The following is an 18,953-nucleotide window of genomic DNA, read 5'->3' on the forward strand; positions in this document are numbered from 1 at the left end:
AATTTAGGCAATGGAAGTGATAGTTAAGTGCCTAAGTCCTTTTGTGAATCTAGCCATACAAGTTCAATATTCTCTGGTAACCATTTTGCAACCCAGAAACAGGTGTCACCATAACACCTTCCTGGGAAAGCCAATTAACAGTTGAAATCCTAGCTTGGATTATTATGATCAATAATACCATAAGCCTTAATCATGCTGACACTGATGTTGAAAGCTTACCCAAGGTGGCACTTTATAAAGGCTGCAGTGCTGAGAATAGCATAGCCAGCTTCTGCTCAAATGTTAATAAGGAGGTGAATTTCAAGAGGGGAGCCTCAAAGGAAGCAAAACTTACTTGTAAGACCAAAAATACCTCTGGAACTGCAACCATGAATGGAACAGAGGGGCCAAATTTCTATGTGCCCATGTCCAACAAGACAGGGATAGTACGGAATCCATTTGAGTATCCTCAGTACTACCTAGCTGACCCGTGGAAGTTCTCTGTACTGTCTGCTTACATGTTTCTGCTGATTCTTCTTGGCTTCCCTGTCAACTTCCTGACTCTGTATGTCACCATCCAACACAAGAAACTCCGGACACCCCTCAACTACATCCTTTTGAACCTGGCCTTTGCTAACCTCTTCATGGTCTTTGGAGGATTCACCACCACCATGTACACCTCAATGCATGGTTATTTTGTCTTTGGGACAACTGGCTGCAACTTTGAAGGCTTCTTTGCTACACTGGGTGGTAAGTTTTCTACATGTGTAAATAACCAATGCTCACCTTAAACCTTAGTCCACCCTGTGCTTTGCTGTACATTGGGCTACCCACATTTGCCATCCTTGCCTGTCAACTGCCCTTCTCTCCAAATCTTCCCATTTCATGTTGAGGTGCTTGATGTCATTCAGAACTGTTCGCTTCCATGTTATTCACTGTCTTCATCTCTTTCTTCTTGCGTTTTCTGGCTTCCATTCAAGAGCGGTATTTGGTGTAAATAACCAGGAGGCAATTTTAAAATCTCCGCCTTTTGGGTTTCCCTCAAGATTTTAGGAAAGAGAGATAAATCAGATCATCTCAGTGTGCACCCTAAAAGGCAGCTGGAATAGAGAAACTGCATTGTAATTTGGACTAAGTTAACGTAGTATTTCAAGGCAGGACATAAATGGGGAAGAAGAAATAAAGCACCATGATTTTCTGCCTTCTTTTAGCACTTTGGGGGAAGCTCAGCTAGTGAGTACCCTGAAAAATGTAGAGTGTAGGATTGACAAGTGACCTGCAACAGATTTTAAAATGTTCAGGTTGTATCCTTTTTGTCTTGTTCTTTTAACCTTAGAAATAACAAATCTGGTTTTCCCTGGTGTTGCCTGAGGACTTTCTGAGAATCTCAGATCATGTCTGTTGTGAACTCTCATTGAAGAGGCAGGCTTATTTAGCCTTTAACAAAGTCATCCTTTCTTCCAATATCAATCAGGCTTTAGGCTAAACTGTGGGACTAAAAAACTCTTCCCCTCTCAGTTCAGTTCAGTTTTCAGATATCTGTCTTGTGAGGTCATTTTATCAGTTCTCCAGTTACCATATAGTCTTCATGTGTAGACAAGACTCCATTTATGACAAAATAAACAAGCAGGAAAAAGAAATACGGCTGTTGTAACAACCTTTCCAGCCTTCTTTATCCATTGTAAAGAAGGCAAAAAGGGCACAAGCCCAATTTCCCTTCCATTATAGGTCACCTTTTAAATGCCCTTACTAACAGAGCTCCTGATCTGAGAGGTGCTGAGCCATGGGTGGAAATCAGTGGGAATTGTCAGTGCTCATTACCTCTTGGAATCTGGCTCATGGATTTTTTAAGTAGAGATACAAATGTAGAGAGGAGAGATTGGGCTCATCCATGTGATAGGATGATGCAGTAGGGCACAAAACACTAGCAAAATGATGGGTACAATGATCAGTAGTAGAATAAGATACTTGTGTGTTCCTTACTATATTTTAATTCAGATCTGTGATACTAACATTCCTTGAAACCTTACCTGGATTTCTTTGCCATTTAGAGACTTCAGTGGAAATCATAACATAAGAATTAATCCAACCTCAGTCCCCAGATCTAGGAATTATTTTGGAGAAGTTCTATGGCCTATGCTATGCAGGAGGTCAGATTAGATGATCACAATGGTCCCTTCTAGCCTTAGAATCAATAAAAAGGACTCATTTACATGGCTATGTGTTTTCTTTTTCTTCTGTTGTTGGTAACGGTCTATGTGTGCCTCTCTCTCTTTCTCGCTCTTTTACAGGTGAAATAGCTCTGTGGTCCCTAGTCGTCTTGGCCATTGAAAGATATGTGGTGGTCTGCAAGCCCATGAGCAACTTCCGATTTAGTGAGACCCATGCCCTCATGGGTATCATTTTCACCTGGGTCATGGCCCTGGCCTGTTCTGCTCCTCCATTGTTTGGATGGTCTAGGTATGGACTGAACATTTTCTGAAATGATGCCCCAGCTAGCATGGTGTTAGCAGCAGTTAATGAGGTGTTTTACATATTTCTCTAGCAGCATTCCAAGTAAAGCAACCTCATTCACCAGTTCAAGGGCAGACACTAATCTCATTGGTTTAACTGCAGGTACATCCCAGAGGGCTTGCAGTGCTCATGTGGAATTGATTATTACACTCTGAAACCTGAGGTCCACAATGAATCTTTTGTCGTCTACATGTTTGTGGTTCACTTCCTCATTCCACTGATCATCATTTCCTTCTGTTATGGGCGCCTGGTTTGCACTGTTAAAGAGGTAGGTAGACCTGTTAGAGATGACCAAAAACCTGCATCTGAAGCCTATTCTCCCCTACCCCAAATACTGGGAGATTTCAGATCCAGAGCTGAACTCTGCAGCTGGCTCCATCCCTGTAGTGGAATGAACCATAACCCCAGAGCCAATCAGCCCTGATATTTGGGGAGCTAGGGTGATGTGAATTTGATGTTTGTAGCTCATCACACCCCTAAACCCTTCACAAACTCCCTGGACAGTCAATTTCAGCATGTCTCCCAGATACTCCTGGGGGAATTCTGCACCACTGCACATGTGCAGAATTCATGTCCCCCGCAGATTTCTTTCCTTCCCCATAGAAAATGGTGGAGAAGCAAATGGAAACTGTAAGAGCGGTCACACGTCCCTCCCCAGCAGCACGGGTGCATCATTTTGGGCTCCTGGAGCAGCTGGCGGAGAGATAAATCACCACAGGGGGGTGGGGGCAGGGCTGGGGATGCCCCTGCTGGTGGCTCCTACCCTGTGCCGGACTCAGCTGCTAGTTCCACCTGGGCTAGGGGTGAGGAAGGACAGAATTTCCTACTTCTTCCCCTGCAAGGAGCAGCCGGGGCTAGGGCTGGGGCTGGGTCAGACCCATTCCCACAAACCTCCCCCAGCTGCCGGAGCTCTGGACCCTCCACCCGCTTCCTGCCCCCATGGCTCCTCAGAAGCAGGGGGAGGGGTCACTATACAGGGAGCTGCTCCCCTGTCTGCCCAGCTCCCTGTGCATCTGGACCCTCCCCCAAAATTCTCCCCTGCATCTGGACCCTGCATCTGCACCCAGCCCCCCACTCCACTGAGCCCCAACCAGCTGGACACAGACTTTCACCCCACCAAGCGCCATTCCTCCAGCATCCAGACCCCCCACCCCACTGAACCCCCACACCCAGACCCCCCTTGCCAAGCTCCATCCCCCAACACCAGACCCCCATCCCGCTGAGCCCCAACGACTTTCACCTGGAACTCTCTGCAGAGTTCCATTGTCCTTGCACCCAGAACCCCACAGCGAGCCTCTGTGCATCCAGATCCCCCCCTGGGCTGCCTGCACCCAGATTGCCCCACACAGAACCCTCTCACCCCACACCTGGATCCCTCCACACTAAGCCCCTCCACACTTGGATCCTGCTGGGCTGAGCCTGCCTGCCCACACTGGGATTGGGGGCCAAGGCTGGGCATGCATGTGAGACTCTATCCCTCTCACTTACTATCTTGGTGCACCTGGCATGGAGGGACAGGGCTCCGGGGTTTCTGGGGCAGGCCCAGCCCCTGCACTGTGTCAGGGTCGGGTGCAGCCTCACCACCAAGTCCCTGTCCCAACAGGGGCTGCAGGGTGATCTCCCACCTCCATGCAGCCAGTGGCCTGTGCTCCCCACTGCCATGCTGGAGCCTCCACATTTATTTATTGACAAAATATGCAGAATTTTAAAATATTGTGTGTAGAATTTTTATTTTTTTAGTGCAGAATTCCCTCAGGAGTACCCAATCTATTCCCTGCAGCACCATCATCATTTCAGTGGTCTTATCTCTTTAGGCTGCAGCTCAGCAACAGGAATCAGCCACCACTCAGAAAGCTGAGAGAGAAGTTACTCGCATGGTCATCATCATGGTTATTGCGTTCCTCATTTGCTGGGTCCCCTATGCCAGCGTCGCTTTCTACATTTTCACCCACCAGGGATCTGACTTTGGCCCTGTCTTCATGACCATCCCAGCTTTCTTTGCCAAGAGCTCTGCTATCTACAACCCAGTGATTTACATTGTAATGAACAAACAGGTAAGTGGCAAATCTCTGGTCTTCTTCTTTATTGTATTTAATTTCTTAACAGCTTACAGAGAGTTATAGTACTTAGATCGTATTTTTAAAGCTCTTTTTTGCTCACTGTGGCACAAATGGAGCTTTTTCAAGGCAATTTTGGTTCTGTCATAAAAAGGGACGTTTAATCATTGTGTTGCTATCCTTTAGTATTACATAAATCTACTGAACACAACTGGAAGTCATCAGGACTGTCTATTTGAAATGATCAATGCATTGATTTAGTTAAATATCTAGGACTGTATTCTGCTCTCAGTTACAATGGTGCAACCATTTTGATTCAGTAGATATGCACTAGTCTAATAGAGCCAATAATAAGAATACTCAGTAAGGTTAAGGTAATCCTGAATAGAAGCTGTAGCTAGCTCTAGGAAGTGGGAAAGGTTAAGCATATAAATTTGGCAGAGCGAATAAATCATTGGTCTAGCAAGTCTACTATTCTACCTCCAATAATGAGCAGCACCTGGTACTTTAGGGCAACTTAGTCCACAAAAAGCCTCCCCAAAATGCACTTGGCCATCTATGCAATACTATATCAGGAGCAGAAATTCCTTCCAGATCCCTGGTGTGATCATCTCATACTGCAAAACATGAGCTTTGGTGCAAGCTTTGGTTTCATCTCATACTGCAAAACATGAGCTTTGGTTACCCTTTTTTTTTTTTTAGCATTTTTTTATTATTTTAATCGAATATTGAGCTGTTAACAAATTGTGATCTTTCAAGGGTCAACTCATGCTTGCCTCACTCAGATGAGAAGCCCCTTTCACTTCAACAGAATTGTTCAGCTAAGGGATCCAATGCAAGTCCCACTGGCGATGAGTCTTTCCACTGACTTCAGTGGGAGTTAGATTGTTCCCAAGGTGTGCAGACTTTTACAAGGACATATCAATAGACCTGAACTGGTCTAATCCAGGAGCATCTTCATTAGCCACAGTTCCTTGAATTTCCTCCCTCATTGCTTTAGTCAAAAATCCCTCCAGGTGCATTACTGATGCATTTAATGTAAGGGTATTCACAATGCGTAGGGTTGGCTGACAGTTGTCACACTGCCTGCATCGGCTGGTTACCTCTGCCGCCATTGTTTTCTTCTCTAGTTCCGTAACTGCATGATCACCACCATTTGCTGTGGAAAGAACCTGCTCGGTGACGACGACGCTTCTGCTGGCACCAGGACAGAGACTTCCTCAGTCTCCACCAGCCAGGTTTCTCCTGCATAGATTCCTCATGGAAGCTGCTGATCTCAGAGCTGGCATGCCTTGTCAGCAAGGATGCGCAAGTCCCATTTGCATGCATGTAGTCGTGTCCACCATCACCACCGCCTGCATGTGATTCACAGTTAACCCAGCAGAATGGACTTTTCAGTTCTGATAATAGAAATCATTTGAACAAGTTTGTACATATTTTTTTTAATTAAATACAAAGGGCTAGCTCCTCAGGTGGTGTAAATGTGTGTATACCCATTGACTTGTATAGCGTTATCCCCATTTACACTGACCGAGTATCTGGGTCATGATCCTTAGCTTCATACAAAGGGGCGAATGTTCTCCTTTCACAGAATGGAAAAGATGAGTGAGGCTGCAGCCTTGTGGATTCATCCCTACCATGGCATCTGTTCTGGATGCAAACCACAGGGGCCATGGTTAGGAAAGCCCATTGTAAAGAGCCAAGATACAGCAATCTAGCAGGGGATGAGGTATACCCGTGTTACAAAGCTGGGATCAGTGGGGGTGCATGAAACCTAGTGAGCACTGGCTAGGGTTGCCACCTCTCCGGGTTTTTACCTGGACAATCTGATTTTTGGCTTCTGTGTCCGGGTGCCATGTAGAATTGCCAGGTGCCCAGTTTTTGACTGGAAAGTCCAGTCAAAAAGGGGACCAGGCAGTGTCTGGTCAGATGTACTGACCAGACACCACAAATCTGGTTACCGCAAGGCAGGGGAAGGCACCTGGTCATTAACCCACACCAGCTCCTGCTCAGCTGGGGCCATCTCCTACCTCCAGGAGGCTCCTTGTCAGGTTGCTGCAGCTCCCGTCCCAGCCTTAGAGCAGAGGGAGCCCAGCTGGGGGAGATGAGGGGTGGGGTAGAAGAGGGAGGTGGAGACGATCCAGCAAGTGGTGGGGGGAGGAGCGAACAACAGGGGCGGGGCCTTGGGGAGAACAGGCAGAGCAGGAGCGGGGGTTTGGGGGGGAAGAGGTGGAGAAGGGGCTGGGGAAGAAGTGGAGAAGGGGACAGGGCCTCGAGGGTCTGGTTACCAGCAGTTAGAAAGGTAGCAACCCTAGTGCCAGTGACATTTAAGGGGTTACAGTGTGGTAAGATTTAACCATTAGTAGCATCTCTAGAATAATCTTGGGGAGGATTCTGGTCTTTCCCCTGCTGCACACACAAACTCCCCTGCACACAACCAGTTAGCTATGCGATGCACAAGGAATAGGATTTGAACCGTAAGCAACAGCTGATTTGCAGTGTCTTTTCCGTAGCATGTGACATTATATTTCCATGGTAACATATATAGTCATTTGGCTTCTCCCTGACCCCTCCTACATGTCCATAGACCACACCCCTATAGTATGAGCTCTTTATGGTTCTCCTGTGGTTCACCTACCAATTTTCAGCTGTAATTTGATTTGGCATCACACCAAGTAAGAGGTTTTGGCCAAGGCTTGTGCTTTTTGAGGATTGATTGGTGGCAAATTGCTACGCTTTTCTTCAGTTCATAGCAAGCAAGCCAGGGGAGCATATGGCCCAGAGATTTCAACATATGTTTAAAGCGCTAAAAGATGGCATAATGCAATTGTACCAATGTTCTTTATTTTTATTTTTAGCTCAGTTATACAAATAAGATGTTTTTCTTGCCCTTCTATTATCAACATTTGAAACTATTCTTGTATAGTATATCTTCTCCGATTTCTAATTCTATGCAGCTTTGCAAGATCTGATAGAGAAGGTCTATAGAAACTATGCAAGTTAAACCTTTAATAAAGAGCAATTTGCAAGTACAAGTCTCTCGTTATTTATTTTTAATTGATACTTCTACATATTCAGTGAAATCTGAAGATCAAAGGTTCATGATCATTCAGTGGTTAGGTTGAAGGCTCATTCATATGCTCAGAATCTGAAATATTTTTTTTGGTAGGAAAGAAAAGGAAGGGTTTTTTTGTTTGTTTTTTTTAGTTGTCCAGTTATACTTTTCTCTACAGGAATAATGGAAGAGCTTAGGATGGCTGACAATAAACCTTGCAGTTTTGACAGAGTCATGGGGCTGCTGATATATCCAAGGGAGTAGAGGTGGTTACTCTGAACTGTTTTTGTGTCTGATTAAACACATCACATCTAGAGCTGGAGGAGAAATAGTTTTCCTGTCCCATGAACCTTTTTGAGATTTCGAACAATTTTCCTATCCCCAAAAGGTCAAACTCTTGAACATTTTCATGAACCAAAAATTGAAGAAAAATTCAGTGTTGGGTCAATTGAAATATTTCATTTGATAATTTCAAAGCATTTTGTTTCTATTTTGACTATTTAAAATTTGTTACAAGTTTTTTTTAGCTTTAATTAGCTTGAATGTGGAAACAAAAAGCCATTTTCAAACCAGGAAACTGGAAATTTTTGTTTCAAAAATGTTGAACCAGGAGTTTCCAACAACTTGGAAACTTCTTTTTTTCAAAACATTTTTTGAATTGAAAATGTTATCTGAGCTGACTCTTTCCTGAGGGAAGTTTTGGCTTTGATGAATCAGCATTTTTTGGATGAAAAAAACATTTAATTAATAATTTCCCAGCCAGCTCTAAGCACACCTTCTTCTGCCATGACTCTGCTTTTCTGATTTCATTAAGTGGTTCTGCTCCAATGTTAACTGGAGAGTTTAGTTTCTTTTGCTCATCTTGAGACAAATATTTTTGACGCGCTAGCAAATACAGAGATGATATGGCCCTAATTCTCAGGTAAATAGTTTATTCCTCCAATCAGAGTGAAGTTAACAACAGCATCAGGTAGCCAACTCACCGCCATGTTTAGCCACAGAACCACCTGGGTCACAGCAGTGTAGCCTTCCCCTAGCCTGCTCTATATATGTGCCCTGGCACTGGCCTGGACGGACGGCTGGAAGGGGTAAAAGAGTAATTCAGTCACCATAGTTCATGCAATTACAGGAGTCTCTGTTGATGTCAGTTCCAGTTGTGATGGGCGTGATTTTGTGACGTGGCCTGAGCCCATCACCTTTTTTTCATACAGGCCTCCACCAGCCATCAGATGGTAATTCCTGCCCTAGCACAGGTTTGAATCGGCAACCAAATGTGAAAGGTTTAAAGTGCTCAGTGACCTAAAGGGGAGATGGTACCAGCACCTCAGCTATCTAATGCCTCCTTTAGGGGCATCTTTGATTTATTGAAATGCCTCTGTCTATACTGGGGGCTGCGGTGAATCCAGGGTTTTGAGAACAAAGCACTATTCATGCTGAAATCCCAGCTGGGAGAAGTGGTTGAGCATTCTGTTGAAATGCTTTCCCTTTTCAAACCCAGTGACCTGCACGAGCGGCACTAACTCTGTCCACACCTTCCCACCACTGACCGTCGTCCTGAGCACGGTCACACAGCGTGCCGAATGACCGTGGAGAGCGCGTGGGCGAGAGGCTGTGCCGTGAAAGGGCCTCCATCAAATCCTGATATAGTCACATAATTCCTGCCCAGACAAAAACTTCCATTGGACTTGATTGAACGCTGCTGTCCTGGAATAGAAAATAATGACTCTAATCCCTTCAAAACAAAAGAATTAACTCTTCCAGATGAAGGCGGGAGGAAGAGAGAGACATTGCTCTTTTGTTACGCCGGGACTTGTAAGCCACTCTGACACTATGGTGATGGGTGCAGCATAGAGGTTTTATTATTATTATTATTTGTAGTTTCTCTAGTGGTATTGCATTGCACTAGGGGCTGTACACACACAACCCACTGGTTCGTGAGGCTGCCAGGTCCTCCTCTGTGCCAATCTGCAGAGGCTATAACTATGTTGCAGCTCCACCAACAGAGCATCTCGGCTCTTTAAGCTCAAGCTGTAGCTCATTGCTTTGGTTCTGGAGATTCCCCTCGTCATGCTCTGCTGTGTTAGCCAAGATGGTGGCTGACGTGCACACATGGAAAGGTCACACATTCCCAGTGCTAGGTCATAACCGAGGCTTGTGACTGGGTGAGGCAGGCAGGAGCCAAGGGGTCACAGTAAAATGAGCATGCTTGCATAGCAGGCAGTAGTAAGTAGGCCCTGGCATTAATCTTGCAGTTGTTACACCTTCCTTCCAGAGAGAGGGCTTCAGGCTTTATCCCGTTGAGCAATCAAATGCAAATGGCTGCCGCTTAGCACTTTTCAATTCCAGTTTTGATATGTGAGCTCAAATACTTCCGAGATGCTGGTTGAAGATGGTCACCCTGCTGGTTTCTGGCTGCTGGAGCGAAGGCCAGGATCTAACTCAATTACTTTTGATTACATCAGCTCAATTGATTTCCGCTTTTACTAATTCTTTGCAGACTTTAAAAATAAGATATTTCCGGACAGATTTGTGCAAGTTCTTAGGTGCTATAGATTCATAGATTCATAGATATTTAGGTCAGAAGGGACCATTATGATCATCTAGTCTGACCTCCTGCACAACGCAGGCCACAGAATTTCACTCACCACTCCTGCAAAAAACCTCACACCTATATCTGTGCTATTGAAGTCCTCAAATCGTAGTTTAAAGACTTCAAGGAGCACAGAATCCTCCAGCAAGTGACCCATGCCCCATGCTACAGAGGAAGGCAAAAAACCTCCAGGACCTCTTCCAATCTGCCCTGGAGGAAAATTCCTTCCCGACCCCAAATATGGCGATCAGCTAAACCCTGAGCATATGGGCAAGATTCATCAGCCAGATACTACAGAAAATTCTTTCCTGGGTAACTCGGATCCCACCCCATCTAATATCCCATCACAGGCCATTGGGCCTATTTACCATGAATATTTAATTACCAAAACCATGTTATCCCATCATACCATCTCCTCCATAAACTTATCGAGTTTAATCTTAAAGCCAGATAGATCTTTTGCCCCCACTGCTTCCCTTGGAAGGCTATTCCAAAACTTCACTAAAGCCTTATAACCATTCCTGTAAAAACTTCCAAAGGCTTATGTAAGAATATTTTTATTGATCCCAAAAATGCAGCCATCTCTAGTGTGAAACACTGAGTCTATTTAACAGCTAACAGCAACACTGCACAACAATTTAAACCAGGAAGTGAAGAAGCACAGAAACTGGGGTGAAGGGGAGGGGAACATGTGTAGGGAGAATGTAATGACCCAGTTTGAATTTGGCCAGGACACTGGAATTAAAGCCCAGAATCTTTACAAAAAAAACCCACCGGGGTTCTTTAGTGACCACCAATTATCAGTTTTATATCTCATTGACAAGACAGTAAGTACCTCCTACAGCACAATTCCCCCATCATTCTCCTGCAGAATCAGCTCAGGCAGAGGGAAGAGAGCTAGAAACACCCAGTGGAAGAGAACTAGAGCAAAACTTTGTAGGCACCAGAACAGCTCAGATATTAACATCTGACTTTCTTATTGTGGACGAGCAGAGCTTATTCTTTAATTTCAGCAGAAAGACCCAAGTGAGGGATGAAGTGATAGTTCTGCTCACTGTACAGCAGGTAAGTCCTCTAGGGAGCAGACCCTGGCTTCTTTAAGAACACCTGCAATGCTAGCTTGGAAGAATCATTTGCTCCATCCATCACTAGTGAACAAAGACTCTTTTTTTCTCCCCTCTTTGACTTACGGAACCTCTTTGTTTTTCCTTTAAAAACTGATGAGTGAAGTTAGTGCTTATGAAAACGAGGGGCTGAACAGCACTAGCTTGAGCCAGTTAAAGACGAGGCCTGCCCAGTAAAGGTTTCTCTCGCAGTCCTGCCAGTGTACCTCTGCCCTGACCTCCAGCATCCCTTGCTGTTCCAATCCAGGGTCCTGGAGCACATAGCCTGCCAAAATGCATGAACATGAGGCTAGCAAGGTCATGTGAGGACTAATCCTGTGTGGGGCTGAGTGCCTCCTGTGAGGTGCCCAGGGCCTTGCATGTCTGCCGACGTTAGTGGTAGGAAATGGTACTCAGCAGGCTCAGGTCCCTTGTGCCCTAAAGCAGGATGAGAACACAGACCACCAGGAATGCGTGATGAATCTGGATGCTCTACTCTGTGGCTTCATCCAGCCTAGGGAAGCCTTTTCACAAACAATCCGTTGCTCACTCTCCATTTCCTTGATTTTGCTGGCTGACTCAGTCGTGCAATGCCAGGTGGGTTGGTCAGGTGTCCGGTTTTCAATCAGAACACCCGGTCGAAAAGGGACCCTCCCCAGCCCGGTGCAAATGAGCAAGTGAGTGAGGGTGGGGGAGAGCGAGTGATGGAGTGAGAGGGGATGGAGTGAGTGGGCTGGGGCCTGAGAGAAGGAGCAGGGCAAGGGTGTTCGGTTTTGTGCAAATAGAAAGTTGGCAACCCTCACACTTTCCCTTTAAGGTGTAAGTGCACAAAGAACATGGGCTCAGTATGTCCAGCCATGTATGTATTCCCATCACACGTACACTCCGAACACTGGGATGGTCCATTCTGTTAAAATCAGTGATGCACCACCCACATCCCAGGCCTCCTACTGCCACTTCGGCGCATGAGCTGACACAGGGCACGGTTTCACTTGTAAACTACATTTCCCAAATGAGGGGCTGCTACTTTAATCTGTAAATTGAAGGCGATTGTTAGACTAATCCACAAGAACCCTTCTCATTTTTGGAATCCTCCCCCCTGAATATTCTCCCCAGCACCCACCAGCCTGTTGCAAAGAGTGGACAAACTAAACTCAGCACTGCTGCCACCTGTTCCTAATCTGCCTGGCATTAGGATTGAACAAGAATAATTAGCAGCTGCCAACTGCAGCCCTCTCAATTAAGATGCTAATCAAAGGAATTAGCAGGAAAGTGAGATGAACCTGTCAATAAAGCCGGCTTTGCAGCCAGCTTAGCTAGGCCTCTTTTAAGATAAAGTTTTGTTGCTTTTTTTTTTTTTAAAGTTTAGTGTCAGTATTAAAGTTTCTTGCAATGGACCTCAAGCCAGGTAAGGAAAGATACTTAAACAAAAACTCTGAATTTGCATGCTTCTTCCTTGTTTATCTTTTTGTCTCCACTGAATGTGAAGTCAAAGTTCTGATCCCCTTTGGTACAAATGAATTCTCTTAGTATCAATCTGTGTCACTGTTATTTTCTTACTAAACTGTAGCCTCTCTGGGAAGGGGCTGAACTTGGTTTCTCTTGGTGTATTTAAAGGAACTTACTTAACCCCCTGAACTCTTTTGGCTTGATGAAAAGCTCTGAGCTCCACTCAGGGCAGCCTGTGGAGAAGCTGGTGTGTATGGAGCTTAGCAGGCTTAAGAGAGAAATGGTCTAAACTTCCTGGACTCTGGCTAGTGTTCAAGAGGCCCTTTAGCATCTTCCTGCTGCTCTGATAAATAACATTACTAATTGTGCCTCCTGATAAGAAGCAGAATGGCTGTGTGGTTAAACATTGGACGGGGCACTCTTGGGTTCTCTTCCTAGCTTGCCCCTAGGCTTTTTGTGTGACCCTAGATCATGTAGACTCTGTGGCCTCAGTTACCCACCTGTAAAATGTAACTAATGCTGCTTCCTTTGCCTATTTAGCCTGTCAGCTGGAGGTGTGATTTGCAGCTCATGTAGGCATACCGGTGCTAGCTTTCCTCTAGCTAGCGTGCTGGAAGTACTAGTGATGACCCAGCAGCATGGGCTGCATAGGGCTGCCTGGAACTCTGGGGAGGTACTTGCCTTGCTAGCCCATGCTGATACCTGCACCACCACATCCTTACAGCTATTTTTAGCCACATTTGCTAGTTTAAAGCTAGCGCAAATGTCTTCCCAAACTTCAAATCCCACCTCCAGCTACGGCGTAGACGTACCCTGTGTGTTTGTACAGTGCCTAGCACAAAGGAGTGCTGGACCTGTAGACGCTACTATAAAAACTGGCTTGTCCGTTCTCCACCTGTGAATTCACTTTAGCTTTCCTGATAACTGTGGTGAGTTAAAAGGGAGATTCATACTGGTGCTTGGTTACAAGTAAACAACCTCTTCAATTTACTCTTCAGCTGAAGTAACAAAAGTGGCCAGAATGTCCAGGATCTTTGACCACAAGACTAGAGCTAACCACCCGCCGACTCTAAGCATGGTGATTGAAGCTCTGAAGGCCCAAAATGAGAAAAAAGGCACCTCTGTCATAGCCATCAAGCGCTACATCCTTGCCAAGTACCCAGCTGTTGACCCAATAAGGCTAAAATATCTGCTGAAGAAGGCCCTGACTAAAGGTCTTGACCATGGCTACCTGATCAGACCCCAAAACTCTTTGGCATTAGGGGCAACTGGAAGGTTCAAGGTGAGTGAATTGGCTTTCAACAGAGACCACCTTCAGTGGAAACTTTCTGCTAAAGAAACTGTAGCTTTAGGCAACAGTATAGCAATTGCATGGGCCAGGGCTGTCCTACAGATAACTGGGTGGCAGCACACTTTGCGTTGTGGGATGTGCCCCAAATGCTCTCTGCAGCAGTATTTCAAAGAGGAGGCTGGATGGGTGACAACTCTGGGCTAGGGAATGTGGCTTTTTTTGTTTTTCTTCCCAGTTCTTTAAATGAACAGGCAGGGTTGTGAACAGCCTCAACATCAATGGGCTGGTGCCCTCCTCTCTGAGTGGGAGAACACAGTACTATTACTGAAGAGCAAACCGTAAAGGAGCTTGTTGTTGGCTATCGGTAGATGTGGTATCTCTGCCCTGAAAATATTGATTTCTTCCATGACTTGGACTCTGGGAGGGCCTGGGACAACTAGATGTTACAATGCAGCTGGGTGAATGGGACAATAGAAAGTGAGTGCCATCCCCAACTACTCTCCAGCCTTGGCTGCAAGGCCTATCGTGATGTCGTGTTACAGAGGATGCTACACAAATTTTTACAGCCAAAGGGAAGGGCTCGTGTAAGCCACCTGCCTCTAATTCAGTCAACACTTCTAATGCCTGCAGACAAGCTTCTGTGCTTGTTTGGCCCTGGGTATAGCACTACCAAGCGTACTAAGTTGCTTGGTAGCAACCCTCAATGCATGTGCTGGAGCAGAGCAGTTTCACTGTTCTGTTCTTGTACTCCTAGCTGGCATCAGAAAAGCCCAAGCTTAAAAAAAATTCTAGGAAGATGGATCCAGCTGGAGAAAAGGCTCCTAAATCAGAAAAGAAGGTGGCAAGGAAACCCAAAGCCAAGGTGACTGCTGATAAAAAAGCAGGAAGTAAAGGTAAGGGCTGCTTCCTTCCCCTAAGCTAACATCCCCTGCTGAGATGTCAGCTGTATGCAAAGAGGTCAGACCTGTGAATTTTAATGCCACCCAAGAAGACAAATGTCCGTATTCAGGGAGAGGGCTTCAGGATTCCCTGTACAGCAGTGAACTTGACAGACAACAGTAAGTAGATAAGCTAGAATCCAAACTGCTGATTGCAGGAAGCAGTGGTGGAAAGACGCCTGGCTTTGAAAACTAGCTATGTATTCTGTGTGTCTGCTGTGGGCCTGATCTTCAGAACTTTTGTGGCAGCCACCGACTTCAAACGGTGCTCATTATTTCTGGACTATTGGGATGAAGGTGGGCACCCAAAATCAGTGGCCAATTTTGAGAACATGTCTGGATTTAGGCGTTGCTCAGCCCAGAAGCCTGCTGCCTAGTTGCCTCCAGTTCGGAGAGTTTGTTACCTAGTCTTCCGAAAGAACACATTGGCGTCAATGGGAGTTAAGGATTGAAGTGCCCTTTATGGATCTGGGCCTTAAGTGCCTAAGAAATGGCTTTCTCAGAGCTGGGTTGCTGCCTAAATTAGCCAGGAGCGAAATGCTGAGGAGAGGGGCTTAGGTGCCGAAGCGGCTGATGTGGTGCACCTGCCTGAAGGCCCAGAGAGCGGTGCATCCCTCTCCTGGGTGAGACCCCTTACGTCTGGTCAGCTGCTTAAGTTGTCCGTGCTCTAGCAGCTGAAACGCTCAGTACCGCTTGCTCTTCCTCTATTTCCCTGTGCTGTCTCTTAAGCAGGTGCTGTGTTGCCCCCATCCTGTTGGTCTGCCTCCAGCCCTGCTACTGTGGGGTCTGACGGCTCGTAGGCATGCTCAGAGCGTGGCCACAGGATCGGGACCTGCTGGCGATCTAGGCATTCCCATGCCTAGGTTGCGCTCCCTTTTCAGGACCTCTGGTGCTTTGGTTTAAGCAAGGGCTCCAAGCATCTCATTTGGCTGTGCTGCAACTAGACCGCTTTGACAGCGGAAACTTAAGTGCGTGGGGTATTTACCTACCAGGGTGGGGGTTGGGCAGCAGTGCCTGAGCTTTGAAAACCTCCATGGTGCTTGTTCGGTACCTAAACTCCTTAAAAATCTGCCCCTAAATCAATGGTGCAGTGTTCACGTAGCTTGCTCTATCTTCAAGGTGCAGTCAGCGTGCCAGGGCGATTGCTTTGTAGATGCGATCTGATGTCAGACCTGCTTTGATCGCACAGGGAGGCATTTTTCCTATTAAATTAGCAGGGGCACTTCTAGGTCTGCAGTAATAATACCTGAGCTTTGCTCAGAAGCTTAGGCCAGGAGGATCCAGAAACCATTAAATATCATCCTTGTATGGAATTGACAATCTTGTAAACATAAGTTACTGACTCATCCATGTCATTTCTTTCCCATCTTCTCAACAGATGCTAAGGAGGAGAAACCAAAACCTGTGAGCAAGAAAGCCAAGGCAAAATCCACTAATGTAAGTACTGGTTGCCAAAGGAAGGATTCCATCTGTCTACCTTGCACAGCTCTGTGAGTGCTTCACTTGTGACCAGCTTTAGGAGCTGCTGCTGTTGTGTGTTCCTGTCTTAAGGAACTTGCCTGACTCTGTGGGGAATGTTGGAAAGGAAACCGCTTCCCGCTCTAGAGTCCTGAAGCGTTAACTCTGTTCTTCAGGCTGCGAAGGAAATTGGCACTGCTTGATCGGCTGTTTCTAAAACGCATGTCTTACCATGCAGAATAAAGGCCGCGCTTCTGAATTCAAAGCTGCTGTCTATAAGAATAATAAACTAACTGGCACAGGCTTGTGGGTGACCCAATACATGCTATTGCAGTGACATTCATCCTACTCTCTCTTGTAGGCCCAGCCCAAAGCTCCTGCTAAGCTGAAGACACCTAGTGATGCTCGAAACATTGTGAAAGGTGACAAGAAACCAAATATGAAAGAGGCATCTCAAGCCAGGGTGGTTGGGACCAAGAAAGCCACCTCCAGAGGGAAGCCAGCCACAGAAGCAGATGGTGCCTCCAAAGCAGAGGCAGAGCATGGAGACAAGATCAGGACTTCCAAAGCCAAGGGGGCAGCTCCTGGGGCCACGGGGGCTGCAAAAGCAAAGGTGGCTAAAGGTGGAAATGGGCCGACCAAAGCAAAGGCAGTTGGCGGGACAAAGAAAACCACTGCCAAAGGGAAGACTGAGGCAAAGGGCCCTGCAAAAGGCAAGGGGAAGAAGCCTGAGGCAGCCACAGGCTCTTTCTTCAGCAAAGGGAAGGATGCAGAAGGTAAAGCCTCTAGAACTGACAGCAAGCTTAGCAAGAAAGCAACCTAGGGCTTCCCTGCACTGAAGGGACAACTGCTTTGGGTGGGGGATGGGGCACGTGTGCAGACTGGCTGTCCCCAGCCTGAGGAACACAGCCACTCTGTCTCCCGGTTCTAAATGGGCCCAAACAGGGTTTTTAAACTATGCTGAAGTGTGCTTCAGTCACTGCTGTTAACGTCTCTTTTAATCTCCGGTGAACTAAGCTAACTGATTTTAATCTTGCGTCTTTTTTTTTTTTCCCCTTCAATAAAGTTACTGCATCCTAATAACTAAACCCTGTTACTGGAGTCCTGGGGTAAGGACCTGCCAGGTCATCTTGACACACCCTGTCATAACCCTGAAAACTGCAAAGCATCAATTCCTTCTGCCTCTTCCCTCCTACCCCCTGCAAACCCAGCTAGGTTGAAACCTGAGCTTGAGCCCAGCTGTGGTGGATTCCAGCCTCGTAATTAGGACAGTGATAAATGCCAGTTGGGTGAAAGGGAGCAAACTGCAAGTGTGGCAGCAGTCCAGGTTGGGGGGGGGGGGGGGGGGAGAATCACTTAGGGCTAATGAACGGAATACATTCAGGGATGCAGTTCCATAATGTGAAACTGCAGCCACATTCTGCAGATGTGCCCTCTGGCTCCAGCCAGTGTTGGGTGTCCAGCCCTCATGAACCCATAGGTTGCTGGGCTACATTCGTTATACAAACTTGAGGAAAGGGCCCAAGCCATCAATCACAAATGTAGCACTGCTGTAGTGACATGCAGCCTAGTGCTATGATTAGGGCAGAATGCCTCCAATTAAATCCTAGCTTAAGGAAGAAGCCAAGCTAGCATATGCTAGCTAGGCCTGACCCTGGGGAGGAGTGGCCTGTTGCTAAAATCCCACTTGCTAGAAGGTCTGAACTCTGGGACTTGTGTGTGTGTTGCCCTTCTTAGCAAGGGCACCAATGGATACTGGTGCCTGTGTGGCTTGTAATTTCTACTAGGAATAGCTCCAGGTAGCTACAGATGTCCTAGGCCCCCTTCATCTGTGTCTTTGTGCAGAGTGCAAAAGCTTGTGATGGTGAGATGGGTCACACTGGTGGAGGAGGGGTTGGGGTAGGTCTAACAGTGCAGCTGGCGTGTGTGTGTGTGTGTGCGTGCGTGCAGAGAGGCTTTGGATAGACTCTAACTGACCTGGTCAGTGTTCCCACCTCCAGGCAGAGTAACTGCTGTTTGTCCTGTTATAGGGCTCAAGGGAGTTGAGAGAACTTTATTTCTCCTCCGCTCCCCCCATCCAATTGACTCAATGGCAAGTGGACCAATCCTTTAATTGAATTTGTATTCTCTGTGGGGGAACTCCATGGCAGGAAGGACAGCCACTGCTCTTCCTTAACCTCTGCTGTGGTTAGTACTACTTAGCATCACAGCACAGAGGTGGATCAGCCCACAGTCCTTTCCTTGTGCTTGGGGGAGTGGGGCCTGAGCACAGTGAATGAGACGCTCTCCAGCCTTTCCTAGTGGAGCCTGCCAGCCACCAAAACAACAGAAGGCAAATGGGCTCTGCTTCCGCACCCTGCGTGTAGCTCTTCTCCACAATGTTAACTCCTTTGCTGTTCCTCTCAGTGCACGTGGAGCAGGTCCTAGTGGCGGGTTGCTTGTCAATGACTGGAGCAGTAAGGACCCCGAGGAAGGAGGGTTGCCAGGTGTCCGGTTTCTGACTGGAATGCGCAGCTGAC

General features: G+C 46.6%; 2 protein-coding genes across 2 annotated transcripts; both read left to right on the plus strand.

Moving 5' to 3' along the window:
* Positions 1 to 325: 325 nt before the first annotated feature.
* Positions 326 to 6,507, plus strand: RHO (rhodopsin). The gene is made up of 5 exons (XM_074957579.1): positions 326 to 729; positions 2,271 to 2,439; positions 2,596 to 2,761; positions 4,308 to 4,547; positions 5,681 to 6,507. Exons 1-5 carry the CDS (start codon positions 369 to 371, stop codon positions 5,801 to 5,803), a joined length of 1,059 nt encoding a protein of 352 aa, XP_074813680.1. The 5' UTR covers positions 326 to 368; the 3' UTR covers positions 5,804 to 6,507.
* Positions 6,508 to 12,690: 6,183 nt separating this feature from the next.
* Positions 12,691 to 17,257, plus strand: H1-8 (H1.8 linker histone). Its single transcript, XM_074959606.1, has 5 exons — positions 12,691 to 12,706; positions 13,746 to 14,029; positions 14,793 to 14,931; positions 16,355 to 16,413; positions 16,796 to 17,257. Exons 1-5 carry the CDS (start codon positions 12,691 to 12,693, stop codon positions 17,255 to 17,257), a joined length of 960 nt encoding a protein of 319 aa, XP_074815707.1.
* The last annotated feature ends 1,696 nt before the right edge of the window (positions 17,258 to 18,953 follow it).

This window comes from Natator depressus, chromosome 7, assembly GCF_965152275.1.
Source record: "Natator depressus isolate rNatDep1 chromosome 7, rNatDep2.hap1, whole genome shotgun sequence".
Lineage (NCBI taxonomy): Eukaryota > Metazoa > Chordata > Testudines > Cheloniidae > Natator > Natator depressus.

Coding starts and splice junctions, on each gene's coding strand:
- RHO (XM_074957579.1), top strand. CDS start 369: ATGAATGGAACAGAGGGGCCAAATTTCTATGTGCCCATGTCCAACAAG. Junction 730..2,270: donor CTTCTTTGCTACACTGGGTG/GTAAGTTTTCTA, acceptor GCTCTTTTACAG/GTGAAATAGCTCTGTGGTCC. Junction 2,440..2,595: donor CCATTGTTTGGATGGTCTAG/GTATGGACTGAA, acceptor GTTTAACTGCAG/GTACATCCCAGAGGGCTTGC.
- H1-8 (XM_074959606.1), top strand. Junction 14,030..14,792: donor GGGCAACTGGAAGGTTCAAG/GTGAGTGAATTG, acceptor TTGTACTCCTAG/CTGGCATCAGAAAAGCCCAA. Junction 16,414..16,795: donor CCAAGGCAAAATCCACTAAT/GTAAGTACTGGT, acceptor TCTCTCTTGTAG/GCCCAGCCCAAAGCTCCTGC.